The sequence below is a fragment of the Pogona vitticeps genome, chromosome 5 (assembly GCF_051106095.1).
Source record: "Pogona vitticeps strain Pit_001003342236 chromosome 5, PviZW2.1, whole genome shotgun sequence".
NCBI lineage: Eukaryota > Metazoa > Chordata > Lepidosauria > Squamata > Agamidae > Pogona > Pogona vitticeps.
This window is the reverse complement of record NC_135787.1, coordinates 144,266,783-144,287,545: the sequence shown is the minus strand read 5'-3', so window position 1 is coordinate 144,287,545 and position 20,763 is coordinate 144,266,783. Positions and strand designations below refer to the sequence as shown.

Sequence of the window (20,763 nt, the reverse complement as noted above, 5' to 3'; positions counted from 1 at the left end):
AAGAGTTTGATAGAAAGTATCTTAAAAATGAAGTGGGAAGAAGTAGAGTAGATCCTGGAACTAGTCCCATTCATTTTTCTATTCTTGCCACTCAGGTATTATATGCTTTTGATATACACTTGCTTCCCTAGTATGGAATTAGAATTTGCTACTAAAATAAAGAAGAGAGATTGGCAGAGAACAATATAAAGAAGACAAACACGTATACACAAACCTCTCATTTTTCTGCAATCTCCTTCCCATTATTTTTGTTTCACTCATTCTTGCATCACTCCTCTTACTTTTCTGCTTTTCTTCCTCACCATTAATTTCTTTGATTTCCTACAACTCCTACCTCGGCTCAGTCCTATCCTTTATGTATTAAACAGGCATTAAAAACTGCTCATAGCTTCAATAAATCAAACAAGCCAGAAAATCTATAGACATGCATGTTGTTCCCAAACTCAGTATAGTTCTGCACCACTGCTTTCATGAACTATACAGTATGTTTTCTATTACATTATTCCTTCTATCACTGAATTCATGATGCTGTATGCACTGTATTCATAAGTTGATTCTCTGTAAAAACAGATACAGTACAGAAAATTATTAATTAATTAATTTTGTGCACTTGTATTCCACACGGTTTAGTAACAGGCACTACTTTGGGCAGTTACAATCAAAGAAAAAAAATCCAGCCAATCAACAACAAATCAACAGTAAATAATGGAACAAGAGCAAACAACAACAAAATTTGTCCCAGTAAAACCAAACCTAAAAGATGGCAAGACCAATGACTCAAATACATTGTGATTTAAGAGGAGATGCCCTTAAAAACTTCTTTAAACAACATTGTCTTGAGCATCCTCTTGAAGAGGATGGAGGGGGCCTGGTAAAGCTCTAACGGGATCCCATTCCATAAGAACAATGCCACAACCAAGAAGCCTTGATTTCTTGTGGAGGTGTTCCTAGCCTCTCCTGGTGTAGTAACTCATTAGAGCAAAACTTGTGAGGATCAGGTGGCACAGACTGAAGTTTGTTGGGAAAGACACTCCAACAAATAGCAAGGTCCCAAACCGTTAAGGGTTTTGTAGGTCAGAATCAAAAACTTGAACATAGCCTAGAACAGGAAGCCAATGCAGGTGAAACAAGACTGGGGAGATATGATCAAATTTGTTCACACCCGACATCAGCCCAGCTGCCACATTCATGCTGTACTTTGCCTAAACTGTTATTACTACAATGGGGTCTTGACTTGAGAACTTAATCCGTATTGGAAGGCGGTTCTCAAGTCAAAAAGTTCTCAGGTCAAATCTGCATTTCCCATAGGAATGCATTGAAAACCATTTGATCCGTATCTGCTCTTTTCCGTCCATAGAAACTAATGGGAAGCTGCTATTCTGCCTCCGACCACTAGAGGGGGATATTTTGTTTCTTTTTTTCTTAGGTCAAAAAAGGTTCAGGGAAGGCACGGAAAATACAGTCCAGGCAGTACAGTACCAGGCAGTCTGAAGACTGTCTCCCAATCCACTCTCTAAACGCTGGGAGGAGTCAGGAAGCAGACAGGCACCCTTTTCACTGGCCAACAGTTAACTGAAAGTTCAAATTTTGCACTTTCGCTGCCTCCCACGTGGTTTTTTTCAGTTCTTAACTCAAATCTATGTAAGTCAAGTCAATATTTTCCTATGAGAGCGGTTCTTACGTCAAAATGTTCTTAACTTAAGCCGTTCTTAAGTCAAGACCCCACTGTACATTTAGAAAACACCAATTAATAGCATCTATTTTCCTTCAATGTGTTCTAGGCAATCAGTTGCCAAATGCAGAAGTCAAATCAAATACTCCAAGACAAATGAAATAAAGTTACACATACTGAAAAATAAACTATTTTGAGAACTATTTGAGAATCAAACTTTTAAATAAAACACAAGCATATGGAAAATACTACTGGACAGCAGGATTATAATTTAAGAAATATTTAAAAAGCAAGTTTAAGATATATTTTTCATACCTGGGACAAGTACAGGAATGTGCTGTGTGAGAGCACCAGGCAACACATTGACCAATTCAGTTAGCATGTTAAAACAACACTGACGAGTCTTCACACTTTTTTCTTTCATCTGTTTGTGCAAGGCTTTAACAATGTTGGGAACCTGTAATTATTACATACTTGTTATGTTGCTGAGCAGTTAATTTTTCATATATAAAAGTCTACAAATTATGGGTGCTTCTTAAGTAAATATGATCACAAATGAAAAAAAAGCCCTGCTGGGTCAAACCAAAGGCCTATCTAGTCCAGCATTTTCTTCCCACATGAGCTGCATAAAAAGACTCCATTTAGTGACAGCACAAATTTCTGAGGATACTGCAGGTCTCCACAAATCACAAGCAAGTATCTTTAGCACAGCATCCCTAGCTCTTGACTAGCTGGACTGGAAGTCTAGACTACACGCTAGAAGACATCTACACTAGTATCTGACTTCAAATGATTCAGTATAGTTAGGAACAATAAAGCGTAAATATTGCTTTGAGAACTATTGTTAAAAAGTTTTCATAGTCAGTCCGATTTGACACTTTGGACTACAAAACACTGACATTTTATCAATTTACCTGACTCTGAAGCATTGTTAATGGGGTCTCCCCTTGTTCCATTGCATCAGGATCACAAAGCCAACTCTGCACAGGTCGAGTTTGTTTTAAAAGAGAAAGGTAGGCATGGAAAACATCTGCTTTTACATTCTCCTCTCGTTCCTTGAATCGAGCAATTAAAGCAGGAGACACTGTCTTGTAGAACTCTGGAAGCATTTCATGCCGCGTACTAACTACAGCATCCAAGCATTTGGCAGCTGCACGTCTAACTTTCCAGCTCATGTCATCATCATCACTATATTCATCATCACTCCCTTGAAAGCAATAAAGAGATGCCATCTTATAATCATGACTAAAGCTCATAGCCTACAGATGGTTTTTTATTTTAGTCACTGGACACTAGATTTGTATAAAATAAAGCAAAACAATCAGCAATATTAAACAATTGTATGGAAAATATATCTGCAGCGAAACCATCTTGCAGGCAATTCTTTCATGCAAACCCAGTTGAAACAAATGGGTATTACAAGAAAACACTATTGTATTGTCACATCTTCTGCACTGGTTGTTAATGGCTAATCTGCACTCTACAAAATCTGTTTTTCCCCAACAATTCAGTTGGTAACAAGCAAATTACTTTCATTACAGAATGGCTCCTTCTAATGAAGCAGTCATCAATTTTTGAAAATAACTTCATTTAGAATGTAACTTAATTTATACATCTTATATTTAGCCCTTGAATATTTCATTCCCAACACAAGTTACCTTGATCATCATCATCTCCACCATCAGCATCCATAGCATTCTCATCTTCATCTTCATCATCGTAATTGTAATTTGGATCATATGTAAGGTATTTAAGACAAATGTTTATAATGGTGGTTACATGAGGATACACTTCTTTAGGGCACCTGTGTAGTAAGTGTTACACCAATTAGGTAAATACTGAAGATATGTCATTACTACCAAGCTGCATGACACAAAACAATTGTGTTGATATAGTAAAGTCAGGCTGGATAACATAGTAAGTGAGGTATCTGACTGTGGAGCCAGAGGTTGGGCATTTGATTCCCCATTGTGCCACCTGGAAAAGACCTAGCCTGTGTAGCCTTGGGTGAGCTGCACAGTCCTAGGGTGTCCCCAGAAGAAGGAAATGGCAAATCACTTCTGTGTACATCCTACCTAGAAAACACTGGAAAGGGTTGCCATAAGAGAATTGATTTGATGGCACGCGATTATTAGTAAAGCCTATTTACTTAACAATTCTTAACACTTACTCCAAGAAAAAACAGAAGCTATTTATACACAGCCCTTTGACTTACACTACTCAATAAAATTATTTTAAAAAGCAGTCCTGAAAATGTACATTGTATTTTTAAAAATGAGGCATCAACAGCAATTTACTAAAAGCCACTGCAAAACAATTAGCTAACACCATAACATATTTGACAGCTGAACCAAGTCTTGGGGTCTGAGTCCCAAGTCTGAGTCCTTGATACAAGTCACAAGTCTGAGTCCAAGTCTTTGGTATCAAGTCCTGAGTCCCAAAGCCCCAAGTCCAAGTCCCTATTAAAAACAAGTTTTTCCACAGAAAAAAGAAAAGGGTGGGTTCCAACTCCTGAATCAAGTCCAGGTCATTTTTTTACAAAAACCTAGCCGAGTTCGAGTCACTGGTGTGACTTAAGACCAATTTTTTGACAATGAGTCCCTTGACGCAAATCCCCATCTCTGCAAAATACGCACCAAGATGCTAACAAAAATACACTTCTTTCATGTAAAAAAACAAAATAACAATTACATTTAATCTCACAAAATGATTTAAATCATGAACTATGTTTTAGCTCCATTAAAGTCACTGTTAGTAACACAATCAGTAAACTGCAATGACACCAAATACTCAAAAAGCAATGTGATTCTAGTAAGAATACCCTCCCTCCTCCACACTTTACTCCAGACTCTTCTCACTTGCTAAAGACCTTGTTCTCAACACTAACCAACAAAAAACAAACTGCACTTGTGGAAACCTTACCTCCTAACAAAAGATTCAAATGCTTGAATGCAATATTCTCGAAGCTCGTCATCATCTACATTACAAAATTTTACCACCAAAGGGATAATTTTCTCAAGGTATTCACCTGATGGCAAACAACAGAAGCAGTCATTCATATGAAACATTTAGCAAACTTTCACATGAAAAATAGCAAGACTTCAATAACATGTAAATTTATTTACCTATTCTATGACCTGCTTGCCTACTGATGGCAGCAATACACTGTATATACGTTCTAGTTGTTGACATGGAATCATTTTTAGAAAGCTCTGTCAACAGATGCTCAATGAGGTCAACAAACACTATGTTGCCACAACTCATAACAAGATGGCCAAGAGCAATGATGGTTCTTTTTCTCACAGCAAGTCTTGGACTTGTCAACTGAGGAAGCAGACAGGTCAGAATAGAGGGATGGAAATTAACGAGCAGTCCTCCTTGCCTTAAAACAGACAAAAATAAATGCAGAAAAAAACAGACAGTAAATATAACGTATTGTCCAAGCATTTCAGTAACACTTGTTTCACTAAGCTGTTCCTTTTAAAGTACAGTCAACCCTCGACTTACAAACATCCCTAGATACAAACTTTTCAATTTACGAACGGCTCCGCTGGCAAAAATTGGCATCGACTTGCAAATGGAGCTCAACCTACGAATGAGGTTGAGGCTCCGTTCGCAAGTCAATGCCATTTTTTGCGAACGGAGCCGTTCGTAAATGGCTCCCTGCAAAAAGGCAGGGAGAATGGGCTGGAAATTTGAATACATATCTCGCCCTTTCTCCCTGCCTTTTTGTCTTCAGAGCTCTCAAAGGCCTTCCTCTGATGTCGGGGGGGGGGGGGGAGCCCTTTTGCCTTCGGAGCGCTCAAAGGGTTTCTTCCGATGTTGGGGGGAAAGCCCTTTGAGACCTCCAAAGGCGTTGATTGTGGCAGCGGGAACCCCCAGGGAGGTCTCCCGCCACCATGGGAGACCTCCCTAGGGGTCCCCACCGCCATGATCGGCACCTTCGGAGGTCTCAAAGAGCTTTCCCCCCAACATCGGAGGAAGCCCTTTGAGAGCTCTGAAGGCAAAAAGGCAGGGAGAAAGGGCGGGAAATTCGAATTTCCTGCTCTTTCTCCCTGCCTTTTTACCTTTGGAGCTCTCAAAGGACTTCCTTTGATGTCATGGGGGGGGAAGCCCTTTGAGAGCTCCAAAGGCAAAAAGGCAGGGAGAAAGAGTAGAAAATTCCAATTTCCAGCCCTTTCTCTCTGCCTTTTTGCCTTCGGAGCTCTCAAAGGGCTTTCCGCCCCTCATTGGGGCAGCGGCAGGGACCTCCAGGGAGGTCTCCCATGGTGGTGGGCAAGACCTGGGAGACTTCCCTGGGGGTCTCCGCCACTGCGATCGGCACCTTCAGAGGTCTCAAAGGGCTTTCCCCCCGACATCGGAGGAAGCCCTTTGAGACCTCCGAAGCCAAAAAGGCAGGGAGAAAGGGCGGGAAACTGAAATTTCCAGCCCTTCCCCCCTGCCTTTTTGCCTTTTGAAATGTTGGAACAGATTAATTCCATTTCCATACATTTCAATGGGAAATGGTACTTCAACTTACAAACTTTTCGATGTACAAACGTCGTTCCAAAACGGATTAAGTTTGTAAGTCGAGGTACCACTGTATGTCTTAAACCAGTGGTCCCCAACCCTTTCCCAACTGCAGACCGGTTTGGGGGCCATGACATGCACAGGGGGTGGCGCGCATGCTCATGCGCTCGTGGGGGGTATGCTCACATGCATGTGCTCAATGCCCTCACAGGGGTGGAGTGCAGTCGTGTGCATCCACACGGCGGTGCTCATGGGGGGTGGCTTGCAGGCATGCACGCAACGCACTCGCAGGAGCAGCACATGCTCACGTGCATGTGTGCAACAGCGCCACGGGGGCAGGAGTTCTGTGCCCACAGCCCGGTCCTGCTGAGGTTGCGGACCGGGGGTTGGGGACGCCTGTCTTAAACAATACATAAGAATATTACCTTAATTATTGAAAACAAAGGCAAAAATAATGCAATTCAGATTTCCACATCACATCCACTAGTTGAAACTCTGTTGTGCATCTCCACTTGTGCAGGGGGAACATCATCATCAACAGTGACAAATCATCACTGATTAAAAGCTTCCTTTGGTGATTTTGAGGTGCATGCTACTCATATACAATGCAATATAGTCACACACAATCCAAAATCACCAAAGGAAGGATTTAATTAGTGGTGATTTGCCACTGATGGTATCATTCCTGTAGCATCCACTGAATGGCACAATTGCATTTTAACCATTATATATTTAGCGACACAAGTTCATTAATATTGTTCTCAATAAAGAATTCTCAGATCTGATTTGCATACAAACATTATCCACAATGGTTAATTATACAACTACAAAATGCTCACAATAATTTAACTGCTTTACTGTTGTATTTTGGGATAATTACTTTAAGCTGGTTGTTATAGTTTTAACATGTTATTCTTAATTTGTTATAGTTACAAACTATTTTAATAATGCAATACTTTTTACATTTTAGGTCTAGTTTTGTCATACACTAAGTGTTTAGGTCTTTGTTTGGAATTTGACAAAAAAACCACTTAAAAAGAAAAGAACAAAAGTTTAGACGTTTATGGAATTAACAGCTGTTAATTCCATTAACTGTTTACCTGCCTACTTACCTGCTCAGCATATCAGCCATTATGTCCAAGGCCTCTAACTGAACTGATACATCCTCTTGCTTGGCAATAGCACTGGTAAGACGACCAGTGATCTTTTTACAGACATTAGCTGCTAATGCAGAACCTGGAGAAATGACAAAACATAAAAATGTCAGTGTACATTTACGCCAAAACTGTAACAAGTTATTCATATCAATTTCCGTGTTCACAAAACAAGTGGCTATTCTGTAAACGAGTGAAGTACATACCACCCTTGCAAACTGATGCTGCATTTAAAAGAGACCAGACCACAATATAGCAATCACAATTTATAAGTCAATCCCTTCTCAAACTCCCAGTCAGTTCTTAGAATGGATAAAATCAATGATTTTTCAAATCAGATAATGATTTAAATTAAAGCAACTCTTTTGATTTAAATAGTCAAAAAAATCCAATTTTTGAAAAAATAATATTCATGATTTAAATCAAATCCACCTTGGCTGTTCTCATCAAAAGGTATTTAGAGTCTAAATTTTAGAAGGCATATTAGAAAAACAAGTTGGTAAAACAGGTCTACCCCCCAAAAAAGAAGTCCTCTATTACAATCCTGTGCTTGATCACCCTTCTCTTTTTGTCTTTCAAGTTCATCATTCAATGTCTACCAACCAGGTTCACAAGGCTCTATGTGGTATTTTCCCTTCCTTAACTTCTCTAAAGTATTTCTACACACTTTTACATACTCATTCCCTAACTGCTGATCTTTCCCTCAGGCAGGGGTGTTGTTGTTCAGACCACCCAAGCAACAGGACTCAGTCTCAAGATTACAAGGAGAGAATACTGTGATGTTTCCATGTGTAAGCAGAACTCAAAATCTTTTTCATAGTTTTTGTATCTGCAAGTTGGAAACATACATACTGAACCAACTATACCATGCTAACTATACAGTACTTGTTTCTTTCAAGGGCAACTAATTATACAAAAAGTCTACTATTAGGTAATTATATTACAATAATTAACATTCATCACATATTAGCAAAGCAAAATTAAAGTGAGAAGTTGTTTAAAAAAAACCTGGAAAGAAACCCTCCTGAATTATGTATTTTCCCGTTTCGGATTCAAAATATTCAATTATTTATCTCTATTAATTTTACTTTTCTAAAAATATTTTTACCATATAGTAATGTTAAGATCTGCAACTGGCTCTTTTCATTGAATTCGTATTTCAATTAGATAGTACAACACAGCTTCATTAAAATCAGTGCCCTCCCAAAGCAATTATAGCAACCAAGATTGTGTGCCTTAAAAGTTTGATCAAGATTTTGCTCCATTTCAGATTTACACTTCACATTAATAGAGCAGATAGCCAAGAGACTAAGAGCAGGATTAGTCAAAAGGGCTAACAATATAAGGCAGCTTTCTGAGGTAGCATCTTGGTTACAAAATGCATTCCTTCTTGAGGCCTAAATGGTAACAACATTACTCTTAGTTCAATACAAAGTTTAAAACTGGCTATTTATCAAAGCATTTAGGGCCTCCCCTCCCCACAGCTACTTTGTGCGCGTGCCAGTGCCAGCGCTCCCCCACCCCTTCATGCATGTGCCCAAGCGCCTGCATGAAGGGGTGTGCAGGCACACAGGCGCCCCTGCGCTTGCATGAAGGGGTGGGGGAGCTCTCACGCTGGCACTGGCGGACAGGCGTACACACACTCACGCGCACCTGGGGGGGGCTGCCTTCCTCAGAGGCTCAGCTGGTCCATGGTCCCAAAAAGTTTGGGGACCGCTGACCTAACTGAAGATAGCTCAGATGAAATACAAAGTTGCCAGCCAAAGGCATCAGAGGACCACTGGATTATTGTAAACAGCCTTCCCTCTCAAAAATGGGCAGTGCAAGTGACAACTATGCCACACAATGCAGGCACAGTTTAGTGTGCAAAAAAAGGTAGCATTACAATACACACAACCTGCACATTCTCAGCATAAAGCCTGGGCCATGCTGCATTAATAGAGCACTACTGCACAATACCATATAGTGAATCTCAATCAAGGACCAGTAAACCCATCAGCTTTACTTCTTAAATTCTTCTTTCTTCCTCTCTCCTCAAACACACAAACACCATGACTAAAAATCAAAACAAAATAAGGACACTTAACAACAAGGATTACCATTCCTCTCACCTCCATCAGTTGTGAATGATCAGATAAGCACTTTATCTTAAACTTAAAATGTTCCAGTGTTGGTTAAAAATGTATCTTAACCCAAGTTCATTAACCAAGATCAAACTAAATACAGAGAAGAAAAAGAAAAATTACCACTGGAAGCAGGGGGAAGTTCTCCAATGACTGTTTTAAGGCCGATGCTTGAAATATCACGTAGCTGCTCTTTATCAGAAAGCATGTTAGTACAGAGGGTATCTACTATTGTCTCCACTTGGTATTCTTTCACCTTACTCACCAGAGGCCCGAGGCTGCAATGAAACCCAAACAATATTCACTGGTGTTTAAAAAATAGATTAAAGTGCAGTATAACTTTTAAGAAAGCCATTACCCAATTTTCAAGTAAAGTTTGACTATGAAAGCAAAAGGTTTCATATCTAATTCTGTATTTGAGTGTATTACTTACTTTCTTAAAACGCTGGGGTTAAATGAATAAAACCTATTAATTGGGGGAAAATGTTAATTTCAAAGACATGCCACAAGCATCTTCACAAAACAAAACCCCACTCAACAACAAAAAATTCTAACACAGCATTAAAAGCCAGAACTACCGGCCATCTCTGAATTTTCTCAGAAATAGTAATATGTCTAAACATACCACAGCTAGAAGAATTAGGAAATCAAAAGTAACTAATGTGAACCACCAATATATTATTGAGCTTCTCCTACACAAAAAGTCCCACAAGCATTGCAGTGTGAGAGGAGTGCACAAGCAGTGCAATGCTGTGTGACTGTGCTGCAAGGATCACCGGCTCAGCAGTTAAATAGGATACCTGCCAATATAATTTATTCCTCAGTATAACTTTTAACAGTAAAGTCTCTGCATCATTTCTGATTATGTAGTTATTGCCTGTATCGTGCAGCTTTTCCTGTTCAGATAAACCCACTGCAATGTAGTTGCATTTTACAACTGCTGCTACTGAACAAACATTATGGGTTATTTTGAGAGTGTATTAAGACTAGAAATGGGGGTATTCATATATGAATATCCCCATGCAGCAGGACTTAACAAGGGGCCAGCCCCTACAGCCAGCCCTTCCGGTCCCAAATCCGGCGGCAGCAGCCTCGCCCATCCTTCCAATTGCTCCTAGAGCTCCACTCTCTTCCTGTTGGCCTGGCCACTTGGCAAGGAGGCTCTTCCTCCCTCCCACTGCCTGGAGTGGCCAGGCGAGCAGGAAGAGAGCAGAGCTCCAGGAGTGACTGGAAGGATGAGCGAGGCTGCCGCCGCCAGCAGACACATGAGTGGATGGGCCGGCTGCAGGGACCAGCCCCTCGTTAGTACAGTATTTGTATATGAATACCACCATCTCTAATTAAGATTATCCTGCAGCTAGCACCACAAACATTTCCATATACAGATTTCCTTCTCACTTACAAAAACAGATGCTAAATCTATAAAGCAACAAAATAAGAAATAGTCCAAAATACAAAATAATTTCCAGCCATTCCCTGGCTCCTCCCACATAAATGGTTTTCTTAAGACTTTGAGGATGAATAATTCAAAATCACATTTATTCTGATTTACTTTAAAGTCTATTAGAATAGCTGTAGGGTTCTGCACACCCAGGTTTCCACCCAATGCAACAACTGAAAATAGACCATGACACTATGTAAGACAGAAAAAAGGCTGATATTTGCAAGTAAACACTCTTAAATGGAAGCACATATAAACTAGCATATAGATAAAATGATTTTTCAAACCATCTGCTGCCATGCTACAGTGCACATTCCAGCACAAATGAAAAGACCACATCCTAGGCACAAAGAACTTTATTTAAAATCTAGTTTTCCCAGTTTAAGAAACTAGGGAGTAAGGTTACAAAAGGATGAAGCTTTGAGATGCCTCCTACAATAAAGTGGGCATTCTATGACCTTCCAGGTATGATTGGAATTCAAATCCTCTCAACCTCAGTTAGCACAGCCAATGGCGAGTGATCATGGAACTTGCAGTCTAAAAACTTATGGAAGGCCATAGATAAAGTAGTGCTCTACTCATCTTGGTCGTTGCTGCAACTCTGGGGAACATCCTGCCTGGAGAGGTGCTCCAGGCCCCTTTCCTTCTAGCATTTCATAAATTGATTTTAAAAACACACACAACAATATATATTTAGAGAAGCTTTCTGAGATATTCTTCATGCATGACAGTCTACTATGATTATGCTATTCTCATTATTCTTTCGATTGCCATCAATGCTAACAATCATATGTTTTGATGAATGGGAGGTTGCTGTTTTTATGTTCTTATTTGTGTAAATTGCCAAGAGTAGTGTTATGCCACTAGATGAGAGATTTAAAAAATTCAGTAAACAAACACCATTACCTATGCAAGAGCCCCCATGGTTATCAATCTATAACAGACACATTATTGTTTGGTACAAAGGTAGTACGAATGAATTAAGCCTCTATAAATTCACAATGATCTGAATTTGGTTAAGAAATTAGTAAGGTTCAAGTTGAAAAATAATGTTTGTTCTAATTCTAATGGCCCTGGGGAAGACTGAGAATGAAGTCAGCTTTCTGATATATTTTGAGACATTCAGAATGTCTGTATTCTGGTGTAGTATGTGAGATAGTTGAGTATTTGTAGCTGTGGGATCAGCTTTTTGTCCTTTTCAGAAGATTGGGTGATATGTTGCTCAGGGTGTTTTTTCGTTATGGGTATATTGTTGTGATAAGGGAGGAGATGATCTGTCACTGTGATTGATGTTGTTAGCTAGTCTTTTGTGTGCAGTGATGAAAAAGCTCATCCCACAGCTACAAATACTCAACAATCCCACACACTACACCAGAACACAGAGGTCTAACGTTTGTCCTCTGAAGATGCCAGCCACAGAGACTGGCGAAATGTTTGGAAGAAAAACCTCCAGAACACAGCCAAACAGCCTGAAAAACCTACAACAAGCATCAGATCCCAGCCGTGAAAGCCTTCAAGAATACATAGAACCTATTCACCCTGTTATCAGCTCTTGTAAAACTTCTCAAACATATGAAATAGCAGATTAAAAGGTTTGGAGAAGTAGATTAAACTGATCTTATCTTGCAACTTTTAAAGTAAAAATTAAAAGCTTAGAAACACAGAATTGGTGGTCACTCTGTCGAATCTCACTGCTAAAAGTTTTCATTATTTTTATGAATAAGCTCCCTGCTTCTGGTCTTACCTGAATGAAACATTTATCTCACACTTTACAACAGATTTGGAAAAATGTCCAAACACTAGAAAAACATGAGATTAAGAGCAGGAATCTTCAGCAGAAATATAATTAGTGGTAAAGCTATGCAGTAGGAATAGACAACAGTGACTGTGACGTTTGCCCCTCGTAGCCTGTTTCTCTTCCAAACACAGAGCACATGAAGGCAAACCAAACACCTTTTCACACATTGTCACCACTAAATCAATGTACTTTACTTAGAAAAGATGAAGGTCCATTCAGTTTTTACTTTTTCTTAAAACAGGTTTATTAATTACAGATGTTTCTTTAATAACTCATAAGTATTTACGTCAGCTTCATCATGCATCAATCTTCTATTTAAACCTCACAGGTTACTATTCACTCCTCAGACTAATCCCACCTCAGATCTCCCAACTATCTCTCTCTAACTCTGACTGAACTCTACTCTCTCTTCTCCTCTCAGGCTCCACCTTTTTAACATCTCTGGTGTCCCCACCTCTCAACCACATCAGCACAGAACACAAATAATGCATTACTTATTTTGCATAACAAGGGTGAACACCACAGTGACCTTCAAGATTTTATGAAATTGTAACTCTAATAAAATCCTATCCAACACAGCAAGTGTTGAGTGATGCCAGGAGGTGCAGTCCACAAATTCTAAAGAGCTGCAGTTACAGTACCCTAACCTACTATGTGGGGATATAATGATACATGGCAATGTAAACTTAAAAAAACAAAACATGAAGTACTACTCAATTCTCAAGCATGCCACTCAGTCCATCTGTGGGTTCCCAGGGCATGGTCTGAGGAGATATGCTGCAGCTGTTTTGCTAAAGCTAAGCAGGACAGTTCAATGCCAAGAAAGGAGACAAGTCCTATCTATGAAAATCACCTGAATTTCATGCTGGCAAAAAGGATATCCATAAATACTGTAAATAAAACAAACAATAACCAGCAATATGAACCTTGGGTTACATACAACAAGGCACTAGTATTCCTAAAGGAGCTTTCTTCTCTGCTTCTGCTTGTAGCTCTATGCTGCCTGAAATTTAGCTCCATAGAGTTCACAAGACCACCAGTGCTGACTTTGGGGACACATGGAGGATTGCAGTGTTACTAGATTACATTATTGAATTCTGACTCAGAAAGCTCACAGATATGCAGTCAATTAACCTACAACCTTATTTAATGAAGTTTCTCTTGACCATATTTTCAGTAACTCATTGTAACAACCTCAAAGCAGCTACAAAAACTGTACTAAGAGACAACTGCATAATCAGTGACAAGAAATATGTGACATTCTAACAGATAATGTGAGCTTACATGAAAGCAAAACCCTAAGGCTCTTTCTCAACTTTTTATAAAGAAACCTACTCTGATTCTTTGACAGTGGCAGAGGATCATGTACTAAGGAGGGGGGAAACTGAAAAATCATACATTTGATGAACTTTTTAAAGGTACCCTGTTACCCTGAAAATAAGACCTAACCTGAAAATAAGCCTTAGTAGGATTTCTCAGGATGCTTGTAATATAAGCCCTGCCCCCAAAATAAACCCTAGTTAAGTGAAACCCCGCCCTCCACCGTTGTGCAGCAACCAGAAGATGACATGACTACATTTGAATAAATGTACTATAGATTGTTGTACATGAAAAAAATATAATAAAACATCCCCTGAAAATGAGGCCTAATGTACTTTTGGAGCAAAAAAATAATATAAGACCCTGTCTTATTTTTGGGGAAACGGTACTCCCACTTTTGATAGAGCTGCAAGAATTGCAAACCAAGAAAGACATTTTTTTCTTCTTCTTAAAGGCAAGAGAGTACAAGGCTTGAATGTTTCTTTAGAAATTCTATGTGTCTGAAGGATGATGTCAGCACTACTATTGCCTGACATTGTTTCTTATGATCCTATCTAAGTGAAAAATTTACCTCACACTTTATAACAGATCTGTAAAAATGTCCAAGCACTAGGCAAAATGATATTAAGAGCAGGAATCCTCAGCAGAAGTAAAAGTATCTAGTGGTAAAGTTTCTTATTTCTCACAATATGCAAGCTGTTGTTGCCCAAATGGTGGTTTCACTCAGAGGAGCTCTCTCTATATGTATAAGTATCTGTATTTCTCTAAAAATAACCTAGGACAATTTAAAACTGATCTTACAGAATACAAGTACAAATATGTCAAATAGGAAGCAAGAATCCTTCTTGTGTTCTTATTCATTCAGGAGGCATCTAAACACTGAAAATATTTATTTGAATATTAGCAACTTTACTAGGTAGTTTATAGCAGTGGTTCCCAACCTTTTCCGAACCACGGACTGGCTGAGGGGGCACCCCCATTCTTGTGGGGGGTAGGGCGCACTCGCAGATGGATGGGGCGGGGTTGGACGCATGCACAGAGTGGGATTACATGCATGTGTGGGGTGCACTCACACGCATGCGTGGGGCACCCATGCGTGCATGGGAGCAGGCCACGTATGCGTGTGGGCGGGCCACATGTGCATGTGGGCAGGCCATGTGTGCATGTGGGCAGGGGTACGTGCAGGGAGGAGATCTGTCTCCGTGGCCCGGTCTTGCCAAGGCCACGGACTGGCACCGGGCTGTGGACTGGGGGTTGGGGATCCCTAGTTTAAAGGACACTATATCCTCACATCAGAAAGAAACCCCGAGCATGCAATATTTTAGGAGTGGTTTTAACCAATATCACTTCTACTCACTATATCATACTGGCAGTGATTCTCTGTTCCTTCTCTTATACTGTACCCTATATGCAAAGGGGAAGCCTTGACAAGACGCTTATAAAACTATGAATTATGCAGGAAAATTGAATGGCAACTCTTTTTCTCATGGCTAGTCAATGAAACTGCCTAGCAGGAGCTCAGAATAAGCAGCAATATTTCATTCACTAGAACATGACATTAAAAAAAAAGAATTCATATGAATACATATGAACAAGAGATACCTATATACATCAGTTAATCTAATGCCTTTTTCACAGGTATTGGACTTGGTGTTTCTAAAAACAACTACAAAGTAATTTGTTTCTTCTGTATATACAGTCGTATCCATGTCCAAGAATTTTCAAACTAATCAGAGATACATACCATTTAACTGCTAAATTTTGCACTTCACCATTTTTATCTTCCAGCAACTTCAAGATCATTTTCACAACCTTTCTTTCACTATCATCATCTAATTTGATAGAATCTTTCTGTAGTTCAGTCATCAAGTCATTTGTTGCCATAAACCTAAGCAAAAGAAAAAGTCAAATCAGCTTGCACAGTATTATACAGTATTTCCACAATCTGTGTAATTAATTTTTGTACTACTCAGTGGCAAATCTGTTTATACTTATTGCAAATCAACTGTGGTATTCTCAATCAATATACAGTACTACAGCTAATAAAACATGTCACTTTTTAGTGTTAAGATGAGAAAAGACTTCATCATGACTACCACTGTCACAGCAATCATACCTGGAGCATTTGTTCTACTACTGGAATATTTTATTCAATTGCAGAGTCTACCATATACAATATATTTATGCTGCAGCAAAATATAGATAGCTCCCAATATATATCTCAAAAGGATATAACACAGCAGCCTAAACAATACTAAACAGATCTGGCTCCATTCACTGCATGGATGGAGGACACTGTGGAAGATATTACATATCAGCTTTTATGGCATAAATACAGACTATCAATAAATAAATTACAGTAAATCAGAATTTTAAAAAAGTGATGCAAACATCTGTCACAAACTAAAGTTGATAGTGCTATGTATATCATACATACCACCTACATACAATTTATATGTCCCCTAGTGGCCTTTGTCCCGCCCCTCTGTATGCTGTATATAGGATTCCCTCATATCCATGGTTTCAGGTGTCCATGGTACATCCCTTGCAGATACTGTATAGGGGTCCTACTGTACTTGCAGTTATTCTGCTTCTTGGTAAGTCTAGTGCTTAGCACTCAACAATTCATATTTATGGCTAAGAAAAGTTTCCAGCTGTTGCTTGATATTGTAAGTTCAGAACCAATTGGTAACTTCTTAAGACTCATGCAGACAGCTATACCAGTTGTTTTGCTAGTTGAAAGACAGTTTCCTGCTTTCTGTTGTTCCTGTTACTTTTAAGTTGATTCAATAGCTTTATATCCATTTCCAAACGAAGTGCTTAAGGCTCATCACAATATTGATAAAATGGAACAAATACATCAAAATATGTATATTTGAAACTGAACAATCAGTTCAACAAAAGCAGATATTCATTCCAATGTGACAAGTGAGAAAAGCAATACAGTGGTGCCTCACTTAACGGGCGCCCCGTTTAACGACGAAATCGCATAGCGATGAAGATTTTGTGATCGCAAAAGCGATCGCATTACGATGTTTTAAAAGGGCAAAAATCGCTTTGCGATGATCGGTACCCTGTTTCGCTTACCGATCATCGCAGAGTGATGATTTTTTAACAGCTGATCGGCGGGTCCCAAATGGCCGCCGGGTAAAAAAAATGGCCGCCCACTGTTTTTTGGGACGGATTCCTTGTTTACCGGGCAGCAAAAATGGCCGCCCTATGGAGGATCTTCGCTTAAAGGTTAGTCTTAAGCCCATAGGAATGCATTGAAGGGGTTTCAATGCATTCCTATGGGCTTTTTAAAATCGCATAGCGACAAAATCGCTTTGCAGCAATTTTTGCTGCACCGATTATCGTCGCTATGCAAGGCACCACTGTAGTTCCAGTGGCATAAGAATAGTCCTTTAGTATTTTTTTTACATGCCTTTCTCCAGAATCCTTTAGATACTAGGCTATATTTCCCAGGTCACAGGGAAAACTGGACAGTACATTAGCACAGATAACTCAGTGGTTTAAATATCTGGCTGTGGAGCCAGAGGTTGGGAGTTCAATTCCCCACTGTGCTTCCTGTGAGTAGAGACAGCCTGCTTGGCCTTCGACAAGCTGTACAGTTCCAAGATGCCCCCAAAAGAAAAGACTTGTAAACTACTTCTAAGTATTCTCTACCTGGAAAATTCTGAAAAAGGGTCACCATAAGTCAGCACATGATGTACTATAGCACAGTGGTTTCCAAACTGGCCTTATCCAGGTGTTCTTGGACTGCAATTCCCAGGAACCTTCACCACCAGCTGTGCTGGCCGGGATTTCTGGGAGTTGCAGTCCAAGAACGCCTAGGTTACCCAAGGTTAGGAACCACTGCTATAGCAGATCTATTTTAAGGACTGCAAAAATCATCTTAATGACTAAAGAGAGTAAGATCATACATTTTGATTCACAACAATCATAGCGTTTGAGGAATAAACTGGCTAGAGAATAGAAAGAAAAACAAGACAGCTTTGCCACATTTATTAAACAAGATTACATCAATAAAACCCAACTAAATGCTGCACTGTAAAAGCTGACACTCAAGGAAAGCTCTTCTTCCAAATTACATAATATCTTCAATACATTATTCTTTACAACAATTATTATATCTCACACTAGAATAGGCCCACTAAATCAGTGGGATTTGATGAGTCAGCTCCTCCATAAATTGCATTGATTCAAATGGGCCTATTTTAGTTATGACTTCTCGTTCTTATGTAGTCTCTAGTTTGAACTGACTTACAGTGACACTAATATGGCTTTTCAAGGTAAATAAAATACTTGAGTGGCTTTACCCGTTCTAGACCCCCAGTGAGTTTCCATGGCTGAGTTACTGTGCACAAAGAAAAGGATTTCGGGCAATGGCATAAATCGCTTAGTCCCAATTAAAATAAATGCACCAAATAAATGGGATTTTAATGAGTCAATCTTTGACAAGCTATTGATTTAATGGGTCAGCTGTAATGTTAAGAGAATGATTTTTTTCAGCTGTCATAATTGTATTTATTTCTAATGTATCTGTAACACAGTAACAAAGAATATGAAAGTTATTTTCTCTCACTCATACAACACTGATAACTACATTTTATAGATCCGTTTCACAAAAGTCTATGTTGAAGCACTTTATTATTTAACCATTTGTATTAAGATAAATATGTGCATCACTACTGTATACAGCAAATTAGTTAACATTTCTTCTGGTGACATATGTTATGGTTTGTGCACTTTATTAGAAATGAAGTAGGTAAGCATTTATAGGAACACAGAATTATGTTACATTTCAAAAGTTCCCATTTTTAAACCAATGGGAAGCTAAGATAGCTTTTTCACCCTATTACAGAGTAGCAGGATGGATAAAAAGCAATGATTTTTTTAAAAAAATATTGATTTAAATCAGAATTTAAATTTAAAAAAAATCATTTTTAATTCAATTGTCCAAAACAATCCGATTCTTTCGTTTAAATCGTGATTCAAATCAAATCCACCCAAAGAAACAAGCTGTCATGTCACAGGTGGGAACAACAGGTGTAGAGAGCAGTGGTAACTGATGCCTTGGGGGAAATGGAAAATGAAGCCTTTTTTTTGCATTTTTATTAAATTTGTGTTTCAGTGATGAAAGGAAACACATACTGCCACAAAATCAAAACAAGACTATGAATCTTAACTTTTCCAATAAAAATTTAGAATATAAGTTTCAATAAAAAACACCAGCAAAGTAAATATGTTATACCACTCCTTATATTCATATAAGTTGTTCTTGCACAAGTTTATTTAAAAACAAATCCCAGTGAGTTCAAGTTTGACACCTTCAAAAAAAAGTGTTAACCCATAATTTACACAAGTAACAAAACCTTCCCATTTCCCCACAGTAAATAAGAAAATCAGTAATAGACCGAGAAACCATGGTTTGCAAGCATCCAAACAATACACCAAACATATTTCCTAACAAGGTGACAAAATATAAATCCTATGACTAAGTGAATTTAAGCAAAGAATCAGTGAAATCTCAGAAATCCAGAGTTGGTCTCAATGACGAACTCTTCCATTCCCCAATCCTTATAAACAGATTTCAAACGGTATTAAATATACATACATAACTTATCTGACTATAATCCCACACACCCTAAGGAATAAACCCCACTAAACGCACTTTCTCCTTCGTCCAAATACTGTAAAGACATGCATCGCACATGGTTTGTTTTTAAGCACGTCCAAGTTACATAGCAAACAACTGAGTATAACGAAACAAGGAAAGCGGAGGCTGGGGTCAGCAGCAGAAGAAAAAACTCTTCGGCAACTTCCAGAGTCGGACGGACACTAAAACGACCCAACCAAACCGGGGCCCCGAGCGGCCCTGCTGCCGCCTTCGTGCCGAGTACAAAGGCAAGGATTCCGATCCACTCTTGCCCTCCACTCTTGGGGCAGGAGCCGCTCCGGGAAAGGGCCAAAGCGGCGGACGCTTGACGGGGGAAGGCTGAAATGGCCTTGGCGGCCCTCCGGAGAGCCGACGCGGGGTCGCCGCCGGACTCTTACCTGAAGTCCTTGTCGCTCGACGTCATTTTCTCCAGCAGGTTGGAGATGTGGTACGAGGCACTCGCCATGTTGCTGGTCCCGGGGAGGGCCGCGTCTCGCCGGCTCCACGTCGCCCAGCGCTGTACGCGGCGGGGATTGCGAGTGAAGAAAGGGAAGGGACCGGACGGGCAGGGCGGGAGAGCCGGGTTCGGCAAGGGAGCGCAGCGGCGCCTGCTTGGCGGCAAGAATCCCGCGCGGTCCTTTGCCCGTGGCGGCGCTGGAGGAGGAGGAACCGGGAGCGGGGCGGATCAGTGGGAGCGGCGTGAGGGGGTCCCTATCATCGCTAGTGACTGGCGGTTGCGCGGGAAAAAAGGGGAAGGGCTGGAGGGGAGGAAGAACTGAGGGAACGAACGGACGGCCTCTCGCTCTTTCTCTCGTAGACGATTTAAGAAGGACCCAACAGCCCACTGTCTGTTGCCTCGCTTTTCGGCCCTAAGGTCAAAGGTCAAGGAGGGCCTCGCGCGAAGACGGCGCAACGTCGCTACCTCGCCGGCTCCGATTGGCTTCCCATCATCCCACGGGCGGACTGGGCCCCCCCGCGTGACGTCGTGACGCACGCGGCGTCGAACGTGCACGGGCGGGACGGTTAGGAGGGAAAGAGATCTCTCTGGAGGGAGAAAAGCCTTCTGTTCCCAGCATGCACCGGTCCT

The 20,763-nt window shown here is 40.2% G+C and overlaps 1 protein-coding gene across 1 annotated transcript in view; it reads right to left on the bottom strand.

Moving 5' to 3' along the window:
- Positions 1-20,529, bottom strand: part of CAND1 (cullin associated and neddylation dissociated 1) — a 33,318-nt gene extending 12,789 nt beyond the window's left edge. Inside the window, exons 1-9 of the mRNA XM_020786009.3 lie at positions 20,075-20,529; positions 15,762-15,905; positions 9,582-9,736; positions 7,294-7,417; positions 4,798-5,054; positions 4,595-4,700; positions 3,331-3,476; positions 2,587-2,879; positions 1,988-2,129 (exon numbers count right to left, since the gene is read on the bottom strand). Coding sequence (XP_020641668.1) covers positions 1,988-2,129; positions 2,587-2,879; positions 3,331-3,476; positions 4,595-4,700; positions 4,798-5,054; positions 7,294-7,417; positions 9,582-9,736; positions 15,762-15,905; positions 20,075-20,142 — 1,435 coding nt within the window. The 5' untranslated portion in view covers positions 20,143-20,529. The remainder of the gene's footprint in view (positions 1-1,987; positions 2,130-2,586; positions 2,880-3,330; positions 3,477-4,594; positions 4,701-4,797; positions 5,055-7,293; positions 7,418-9,581; positions 9,737-15,761; positions 15,906-20,074) is intronic.
- Positions 20,530-20,763: the final 234 nt, after the last annotated feature.